The sequence below is a fragment of the Phaenicophaeus curvirostris genome, chromosome 12 (genome assembly GCF_032191515.1).
Source record: "Phaenicophaeus curvirostris isolate KB17595 chromosome 12, BPBGC_Pcur_1.0, whole genome shotgun sequence".
Classification (NCBI taxonomy): Eukaryota; Metazoa; Chordata; class Aves; order Cuculiformes; family Cuculidae; genus Phaenicophaeus; species Phaenicophaeus curvirostris.
Genome location: NC_091403.1, coordinates 2,928,634 through 2,939,351, shown reverse-complemented (window position 1 = coordinate 2,939,351; position 10,718 = coordinate 2,928,634). Strand labels below are relative to the sequence as shown.

Sequence of the window (10,718 nt, the reverse complement as noted above, 5' to 3'; positions counted from 1 at the left end):
AGAGACAGATGAAACGAGAGTCTAGCCTTCAATTTTTGTTTTAAAACTTTCTTACTTTGAGGCTTCTGATGTAGAAAAGTTTAGACAAATAATAAAACATTCAAATTATTTTCCAAATAGTTGAGAAAACAACATTAGACTATGTACACAAACATCGTTGAGGCATTTTGCTTTTAATTTGCATACAATTCCTTAAAGCAAATTCCACATGAAGAAGGGTAAGATACAACAGAGCTTGTTTACCATTTCACAAGTTAACAGAACAAAGTAAACATCTGTCCTTCTTATTAACCAGCTTCCATCCCTGACTCCAGCTCGTCACTTCCTGCGGCTACTCTCCATGCCAAATCAACGCATGGACCAGTTTCAAACTTCACAGACGTTCACATGGGGACTTCAGGGGTACTGCAAATTATGACAGCAAGAAAAAACTGGAATAGAAATAGAAAGCTTATATTCTCTCAATGTTTCCCAAATGAAGACTCAAAATTCAGCGTAAAAAAATACTTCAGTTGTTCAGCTCAGCTACTCATCTGACTGTGGCTCCTCTACAGAGCACGTAGCTAAGGAACAATACCCTCTGTCAAATAAAAGGGGGCATTAAATCAGGAATCGAGAGGGACTCAAAACAATCGTGCTAAAATTGACTTCCCAAACAAACTTATCTGCAACACGCTTTAAGCATGCTCTTTCCTTCTACACACTGATAAAGTTTTCTGCCTATACAGTTCCCATACATAGTTGCATTTTGACCAGGCTTTTGGCTTCTTTCAAACTGACAAATACCATCCCGATCAAAATATATTACAGTAGTATAATACCTACAATAAAATACTGGCATGATGCTAGGGACAGCATCACCTTACTTCGTGCTTTAATGACACCAAATAATAGGTAACACACAGGTTGAAAGAGAAGCGGTAGCAAATCTGTCATGCAGATCTTTCCAAAAAAGAGATGGGAACGTGAGGCTATCCATGTGCAAAGAAAGGAAGAGCCATAAGCTGCAAAGAAGCTGGACCTACCAACAGCAGCAGAAAACCCCTATCACTAGAGATGTCTTTATTTAGGTCTTACAGTAATAAAAACCAATTTAACCTTCTGCCTAAAAACCTTTATGGTGTAGAAATTCTTAACATCAAGAGTCTGTAACACTGCTCACAGTGAGTTAAGAAAAACCAAATCGATTGTGCTGAAGTGGAAAATGACAGAACACGGAACTGATGTCTCATTGTAAGGGTTTGCATATGCACACAAGCCTACAACATCACAGCACATCTGTCAATGCCAGCAATTCCATTTGGGATTTGCCAATTCTTTCCTCTCATGATTGTGGATCCTCCAGCAACTCTACTGAGTCTGAAATACGTCAGTACCAGAGAAGAGACTCTAACAATAAAAATCTTTGTACACTTTAATATTTATTAGTTCTCTAGTCATTTTTTTTGCTATATATTTAACAACAGTGTGACAAAATTCCTGATAATTATATCTCATGCAGGTAACTTAAATGAGGAGTTAGCACTATCTAAACTGGCAAGCCTACCACTAGTGGGTTACTTTTAGGTCTACAAGACAATTATTTCTGCAACAATGACAACTAGGTGGGTATGCGTATAACGTAACAGGCTCAGCTGAATGTACCTGGCAGGTATCTAAATGACAGCACAGCCTTCAGAAGGACTGGACTGGCAACACCCTTTGACCTAAAGAGACTTGACATTATTGTTTAAGAGGGCTAGAGTGGAGTTGGAGGCATGTAAATTGTTATTAGAAGAGATGGTGTTTCTGTAGTCAGTCAAATAGTTTAGCTTTTACTAAAGTTGCTGTGATCTGTTTTCTTTCTTTGACAGGGTAAAATGTGTTATTCATTCTACCCACACTGCTATTGTTTAGGTCACAACAGAGACACTGAGAGCATACTGTACCTTTCTGCAGCTGAAGACAAAGATTGCTGATAAGATTGCTGCTATTCCTTCTCTGCAATTCCTTGGTGAGTACGTTTTCATCAATATCAGTTATGAAAACAAACTCCCTAGAGTCCAGATCTTGAAAAATATTTTACAGGAAAAGTCTACTTGTAAATCACTTGTTCTTTTCTCCTACAAAACCCACAGGTTTCAAAACAAAATAATTATAAATGAAATTATTGAAAGAATAACAAGAGTTGATAGTGTTGTTGTACTGGGCATTTCCCTTTTGTAACTAAAATACATTCTAACAGAAATCCCACAGTACAAACCAGATAGCTTCAATTAAAATCCAAAATGCATACTATTCAGTCTAATGTTAGAGCATGTGTATGTGTGTATAATACTGTAAAAGTAGTCACACATTAGAGGTATATAATTGAAACAGCATTTTCCTTCATGAACCTGCTATTATCGAGGCAGTGACAAGGTTTCAATTTCTTTGTTTTCTGAGCTCTTTAAAGAATGGCTATTGCCACATTTTGTAAACCTAAGTTCTGTACAAGCAGAAGCTTGTTGGCATCAGATAAGGAGCAATACTACTAGTGCAAACAGGTGAGAGACAATTCCTCCAGTTTCGGGGTGAACCAACTACGTAACACTGAAAGGGGACAGGTATCTTCTTCAAACCCACACTCGTGTGTTTCTCCACTCAGACATCTATCCCCCTCCATCTTGGTCTTCGTGTTACAAAGGTAGTTGAGGGAGAACCACCAGCTGATGTGATATTTATCATATGAAAAAATTCTTGACTTTTTTTCTATTAATATTATGAATGTTTTATAACAAGTCAAGGAACGATAAACACTTCAAGCATCAGGAAAGTGACAATAATACTGACTTAGTATCTTTAGTAAAAAGTGAAACATTCTCTCCTGAGATATAAGTCAAGGAAGGAACAGGAATGATGAACCTAACACTGTACCATTATTTGATCATCATGCACCTCAGCTGACCAGATGAGAAAGAACAAGCGTTTATTGCTCTCTGCTCATCCAAAGCTATGACAGGCAATGTATTCAGGTAAGTGCTCGGCATACCAGAATGTTGTCAGAGCAGCTCTCACTGTACTGTCCTCCTTTAGCTTATTTCTTTAAAACAAAAGGGAAAAAGAAGAAGGAAGAAAAAAAAAGATAATAAAAAAGAAGACAATGTCTGCTGGTTAACCCTCATCTTCCCTCAGCTCTGTGGGTAGAAATTTGTATTGCTGTTGGCGGATCTGAGCCAGTTTTTTCCTTGCCTCTTCCAGCTCTCTTTCCTTCTTCAGCATTTCTTCTTGAGCTGCAATGATCTAGAAAACACAAGCAGGAATTGTGACAGGAAGGAATACTGTCTGTAAAACAAGATTTCTTTCTCTATGACACCTATCATAGCTAGGCCTTGAGCATTCTCCAGAGAAGCACCACATTTCAATGACTCTGGCAGGAATGGCTCAAATTTTGCCAGGCTCTATCCAGGTTCCAGGATTATGCGTGCATCAACAACAGTATTGTATTCCCACTGGTTTCTTAAAGACTGAAAGAATAAAAGCTGGCATTTACCAGCATAGTTTTTATACTGCTGTGGGCCCCCCAAATTCATTGGGGTGAGGGGTTAGCGCATCTAGGATAAGCACCGTGCTTAATATAATGTTTGAGAGAGAGTAAAATTGAATGCACTTTGCTGTAGGCATCCACAGTATTTTCCTGTATCTCAGAATGCCAAAGGAAAAATGACGGTACCACAGACACGCAGAAATGATATATTTCAATATCTATTAAGTAGTGACCACAGTCTATGGTGTTCCTCATTCATAGCGGTGATTTCCTAAAGTTGGTACAACCTCCAAACCTTGCCATCTGTTTTTAAATGTTGATATTCCTTCCCCATATTTGTTCTGGTCACAGTAACAAGATGTTACCAGTTCTTACCTCTCACTCTATTTCTTTGATTATATACATATAAAACTAGTGTTACATTAAGATTCAGGAACATCTAAAGTACATAAGAGAAGACTGAAAAGAACCACAAACTTCATCAGAACAAAACCAAAAGATACTGGACAACAGTAACTGCTGTTAAGGTTAACGGTCGATGAAGAGGCGCAGACATCTTGCACGTCACTTTGCTGTTACGTCAGTGGTTACCTAACAGTGAGGTATCAAGTAATTTATTATAGATTTCTACATAGCTTTGTCAAGCCTGCAATGCAGCAGAGGGACATTGTAACACTGTGCTACGTTTCTGTGACAGCTGTTCTCTGCTTTACCAACCTGAGCAATGCCACCCACAAACTTTGTTTTGACCACAACGTCGTCATCTTCTGCTTTTCCAAATGCTGCTTTTTGGGCCGCCCTGACAAGATTGTCTGACGCTCGCTTGACAGCGTTTCCTGCAGCCTTTGAAAAAGACACAAAGACATTCAGTAATAACGGAAGTTATTCAACTGAGCATCAAAAAACATAATTGCTTGATTACATAGGAAAAGTATGTTCTGTTTTCTTTTGTTTTGTTTTTCCCAGTGAGAGGCATATTAGTATTTCAAAATAAATGGTACAGAGAGGAACACAATTCCTTTACTTAAGAGGCTGGAAGGTGGGAAAGTCACAAATGAGATTCTGCCCGCCCCTCCTCAGGTTTGATATAAAACAGTGGATGAAATCATAAGTTAAGTTATGCACAACGCTGATCAGATTTTTTTTACTTGGAGGAAGAAGAGAAAATGAAAGCTAGCATATAAAGAAACATTTTAAGGCAATGAAGTTTTTAAATTAATCGACTTTTATCAGGGCAAACTTCTCTTCTATTAAAGCTAAAAGATGGAGCTGGCACCTTTTTTTAAGCACTGAGGTCTCAAAGACCACTGGCTAGGAAACAGCCCGTGCAGACGAGAGATGGCAGTGCAGGGCTCAGCACTGTAAGATCTGGAACTGAATTTGCTCCGTCAAGTGGCAGAGAGCTGCTCTGGGAGAAGAATGGTCCATAGTTTAATGGGCACTGCAAGTGGAGGTGTAAATGAGACTCTTCATATGCCACTGCCAGTCCTTTAAATTTGTGAGGTCCAGATAAGTCTTACATCTGATATTCTGAATTTTAAATTGGCTGATACACTGAAATTTGACCTATGCCTCCTTGGCTCTTAATTGAATCCTCCTCCTCTCCACCTATCTCTTCATCAGTGTCAGGAAAGAGACAGGAAAACAAGCTTTTGGCCTGATGTGGCCTCAGTGCTAAGAGGGGTCATGAGTCACTCATTCTGAGGGACTGACTGGAGGTTCTAGCTATGTTTTCTACTCAGTTAATGGTACAAATACTGAAATTGGGACCTGAAATGCTTTTCAAGTGCTCTCAAATGTCTTCTCCCAAAGCTTCTAGCTTTTTGTGGGGTAGAAAAGAGAAAACTAAGTCACTAAAACTCATGAACTTAGCCTAGTGATTAAAGCCATGCAAAAACATTTAAGCTGAGGGCAAAGCCAGCTGAAAAGCCTCAGTAGTTTTGGCAAATCCACCAGTAAAAATATTTGGTAGACATCAGCTCACCGGTTTTGCTATGATAAAGAATATTATCTCCAAGTGCAAACTGCTTTTCCCAGATTTATTCATTTTGTGACTAATATGAAGCTTGGTAAAGCAGCAAAGTTCAAGTTCAATCTGTGCTGGGGCTCATTTCCTCTTCACATTCCTTTCCAACTTTTCACATTTGATATCTAATAATATTTGCCTACAGTGACTGAGTAGCCCGAATTTCCTGGCAGAGCTGAGAAACCACAGTCTCTAGTACTTGATTTCGTTCCTGTTTCTATTGTTTGTTCTGCATTTAAAATTCCTCCAGACCCATTTTGGTATTTGAATATTAAAGTGCAGGTTGCATCACAGTCAGAACTATCTTCCCATTACTGATAACTCTCCCTCACATCTTCAACAAAGTCAATCTATATGAATCCACTATAAAGCACTCATCTATAGTGCTATAAAGCAGTAGAAAACTGTCTCACCTCTAGAAGTAACATTGACATGCCACTGTTTTCTATTACAACAGATATTTCACATGCTCATACATTTATTTTTTCCTCCTAAGTATTTAATCGATTTTTCTACTTTGAAAAAAATAACGACATCAAATCTTCCTGCTCAGGCAGACACCGTTCATAAAATCTGGGGTTCGTTCACACTGTGTCAAAACAACATTTACATAGCACTACTGTGGGTTTTCAGAAATTAAGAAAACAAGTACCTGTAGCCTCCTCATGGCTTCAGAGTCGTGATCAGCCTTCACTTTGCAAGCCACAAGCAACTGTGCTGTAGAAGCTGCCACTTGTTTGGCAGATGAGATGAGCTTCTCCTCACTAGCGTGGCCTTGTACCGAGGCGTTAGCTGCTTCACAGAGATTGCTGGTTGCAGCTGCCACCATTCGGGCCTAGGAGACAGTGAAAAAAGGTCACTTGTGTACTCTCACAGGATATTATTTCTTCACAGCAGGTGCTTGTTTTCCTTAGGAGAAGTAGTTACTCACAGCAGAAATAAGTCCCTGAGACCACTGTCCATCATCAGCTGCATTGGCAGGGATTGCTCCAACCTGAAAAAAACATTTCAGAGATTGCTTACACTGAAAAAGAAAAGACAACTGCTTTGTCTCAGATTTAGGCAAATAATAAGCCATGAAAAAAGGAAAGACTTGCACCTGTGACTGTGCCCAACATATACAGGAGCAGGAAATCCAACTGAAAGTTAGTTGTCAGAGTAAACGTGCTTCCAGCACACATCTGCCTGCTCATGCAGTGACCACCTCGCTATGCCGCTTCAATTGCCCCATCCTTGGAATATGTATGAAAGTCGTACAGTAATGATTCTTGCAAGCGAGACTTCAGCCTAAGCAACAGTTTAAGCAGTAGTTCTGAATCTCCCGCCCTCTAAAAATAACTTATTTCTGTCTCCACAACACATTTGGATTTATATAATTCCTGAATCTCTTCAGATACTGGCACTACGGGGAGGGAGGTATAATACAAAACAGAAAGCTCCGCAGGGAAGCCCTCTAACTGCCTTCATCCTAATAACGGCATGTGTGGAAAGCAGCCCATTTTTCTGCATGGTTCATCCATCAAAGTGTTCTTGGCATCCACAGGACTGGTAACAACCAGGACACAGCTTTCTCCTCATGTCAGGTTAAAATAATGCAACAAAATCCTACAGTTGGTTGCTAGCCCCAGCTGCCTGGGTCTAGGAGGTTTTGGGAGGGAAGCTGGAAGATGTGAAATGTAAACGTAGTCCAGAAACTTGTTGAAATTTAAAAGAAATGGAAACAGGGATTCATGAATAATGAAGATCTCAGAGATCAGAATAAAATCCTTAAATGCAACATCAATACTAACCAAGGACATGTTCTCTCATAGCTATGGTGACACTTTCGTATAATTGTATTATTCTGTATATCTTTATAGTGGTGTTTGTGAGAACAGTAAAGCAAGATGTCATAATGTAAATAAGAACACATCTTATCACATAAAAGCAGACTACATAATAATCTACGTGAAGAAGGTAAGTCAAAATTCTCTTTTTTTTTTACTGTCTCCACAGTCAGATTTCATTGGGAAATAATATCGTCTTTTTATATACATTATTGACAAATTCCATAGCTACAGCTCATGGTGGGTCTTCACAAACAGTTACATCACTATTGTTCTGAAACATATGCCTGTGCTCCTGCTGAAACTAAAAGCAGAAACTCTCCAGGAATCCCAGCTGAAGCAGACAGCATGTTGCTTTTGTGACCAGATCCATAACACAATCTGCTTAGGATAAAGCACTAGATGAAACCAGAAACCATAACTATACAACAACAATGTTCCTATAAAAGTTGTTCTTACAGGCACCGTATTTGTTTGATGTTCAGATTTGAACTATATTAAGTGGGAAAAAAAACTGTGATGGATACGAAATGAATTATGAAGATCCCAGTCCTGACCATCAAAGGAAGACACATTATAAGCACACTTTCTGTTGCTCCCAACAATAGTTATAAGCGTGTCTTCTTGCATATACTGAATTTGCATGCAGGTCTGTGTCCTGATTGAATCAGATAACAAAACACTGAGGGGACAATTAGTGAGGCCCTTTGCTATCTGGCCCAGACTGGTACTGCATACTGTGACATTTGGTTTTGGATCCCAAGCTGTCTTGTGGGACTATCTATTACCAGTTTGAATCACGGATCTTCATGAAGTGAAAAAAAACCCAGAAATAGAAAAACTTTATAGCTGAAGTGCCCAACACTTGATTACTCTTGTGAAGCTTAGACATATTTGGTTTGTCTTTTTTTTTTCATTTAAACAGAACTAGGCCTAGGCCTGTGATGAGTGATGAAAAGATTTACATTTTCATTAGTCAGTCCCAAATTCCTTTTCTACTGTTCTAACAGAGAACGGTTAAGAGAGAATATTCCATTTTGATATTTTCCCCCCAGTACTGTTGCTGCTTGCCCTGTTTACCCACCTTTCCCTGTGCCACCAGTTCTCTCTGGGCTGCTGAAGCCGACTTCACGAGGGCACTAGTAGCAGCTGCAATGGATTTAGCTGCTTCCAGGATCTGCTCTTCGAAATCCAGCGTCTCATCCGCTTGCTATAACCAAGAGAGAACAATGTCACACATTATTCATGTGAAAGCGGTTGTATTTTCAAGATTGGGGATGCGCGCAAAGTGAGACAAGAAAATTCTGGAACACATCAGTAAATTCAATAAGACCTACAACATAATTTTCTGTACAGGAGTTCCATGTGGACGAAAGATGGGATTCAACACAAGTGAATTGAAATATTAAGTTGTCCTTGTTGCAGCTCACACGTGCAACTGAGTATCAAATAAGGCACTTAAGGAATCGCCTTCAGCTTTCTGATACGTTGCCTCCACTAGGGCTAGTCAAAACTACACCCAAAAAAGTGCCGCTCTGAAAAGAAATTCTTGTTTTTCCATATCAAGATTACTCCTGTAATCCTACAGTACTGGCTTCCAGGATTGCTAGACTAGGTAAAGTATTTTCTAAGTATTTAAAGATTTTTAAGCATTAAAAAGAAAAGTATATTGCTTCATTCGCCTGTACTAAGGAAGGCAACACAGATACCAAGCAAGTGCATAGATCTAACAGCTATGGTAAGAGCTGCTATTTCACAGAGTCACATCGTGAAGCACTTGAGTCTAGTCATCTCGGAGATATGATGTTCCAAAGGTCTGTCTGGAACACTTCAGTCATCCAAAATTGTCTTTCAACAAGCATGTGCAAATAGAGATCAGCTGTTTCTAATGAGGTTTGTTGCTATTTAAAATGGAAATCTATTACTCCATAAAATAATTTCCCTGACTTTCTAATCATTTAAACAAACAGTGAAAATATATATCCAATAAAGCATGCTTAGGAGCTTCTGAACAGTTAACAAAATAGACAGATAAATGGTTATTGTTATTTTAAATAGAACCGGGTCTGGGCCATATATTCTGATTGTTCTTTATAAAGAATAAGCCAACAGTATCTATTTTGTTTGTGATGACATCACAAGCCTACCAGAGTCCAATGCAGTGTGACCAGTAGGGCTAGTGGATACTAGACCAGAACAGACCACCTTGTGAGAGACGAGGCACTGGAAATACAGGTCTCTTTCAACCTACGTAAGCACAACATTCTTGTGTCAAATAACTAATTTGAGGAACACCAGCTAAGTGGGCTATGAGTTAGAAGACTGGGCACATCATTTGAAAGTCTAAGCACATCCATCTAAATATAAATCAGGTTTAGTTCCCCTGCTACTGCAATCTGATGAAATAGTAGCCAATTGTAAAATAATAAAAGATAACGATGAGTAATTGTGAATCATTACAAAAACAGCACATCAAGCAGTGCTCAGTCCTACAGCACTTCACCTGCCTGCCACATAACTAAAACTAAAAAAAGTCCAGGAGATTAAACTGCAGCAGCTGCAGGCAACAGAAAAACTGAATGGTCCGAAAATAAAAACTGACGTGTAGATAAAGCTGTTTGGCACTTTCAAGTTTTCCTTATCCTTTAGGAAAAGCCAGCTAATTCAACGAAAACTATTTGTCTTGCCTTGTTATTGGACTAATCCCATCAACTGAAACATATATCTTTGTAATAAAAGCATAGGAAAGTGGTTTGTAAAGTGTGCACATCATGTTCCACGTGAATTTTTAGCAACGCTTGCAATGTAAGATCATGACCATTATTATATCTAAGGGGTAATCACATCAGCCCTGAATTTTCCAACAGGCCTCAAGTCTTATTTATGAAACTCTTCCTTCAATCACAACATCACAAAACTAAAGAGACTATAAATGGAATTCAGTATAGTTGCTATCATATATCTTTTCATTAGTAAAACAGATGCATCATTGACTTTGATTTAATCGATCTAAGAATTAAAAGTGAAATATCAACAAAAGTACCACTGGACAACAATGAATTTAAAAGACTGTTAGTACACTTCTGCTTTTAACAAGCTGCGATTACGCTTTTATGTTTGTCCAGGGTTCCCTGTTATTGAGTTTTTCATTTTTCATTTCCAACATCAAAAAATACATTGTGTGTAATATTCTTCACACATCAGTGTTGTTAGAAATTCCAACTTAAGCGAGTGAGCATTCCAGTATCTGCTTATCTGCTATAGAGGAGGTGTCGTTCTTTCATAAATTTAGGAAGTTGCCCATGGCCATGCTCTGACCTATCAGGCAGCCGTGTAACGTGCCCAGATGGTGCTCAGTTTG

At 38.8% G+C, this 10,718-nt stretch overlaps 1 protein-coding gene across 2 annotated transcripts in view; it reads right to left on the bottom strand.

Moving 5' to 3' along the window:
* Window positions 1–10,718, bottom strand: part of TLN2 (talin 2) — a 94,198-nt gene continuing 83,480 nt past the window's right edge. Inside the window, exons 53-58 of one of the 2 annotated variants that reach the window (XR_011338314.1) lie at window positions 8,442–8,567; window positions 6,463–6,525; window positions 6,184–6,366; window positions 4,223–4,348; window positions 1,929–3,261; window positions 1–431 (exon numbers count right to left, since the gene is read on the bottom strand). Coding sequence is in view for 1 of the 2 variants with exons in the window: in XM_069867073.1 (XP_069723174.1) it covers window positions 3,133–3,261; window positions 4,223–4,348; window positions 6,184–6,366; window positions 6,463–6,525; window positions 8,442–8,567 (627 nt within the window). In the remaining variant the exon portion in view is untranslated. Of the gene's footprint in view, window positions 3,262–4,222; window positions 4,349–6,183; window positions 6,367–6,462; window positions 6,526–8,441; window positions 8,568–10,718 lie in introns of both variants that reach the window. The other variant, XM_069867073.1, reaches the window with a different exon arrangement.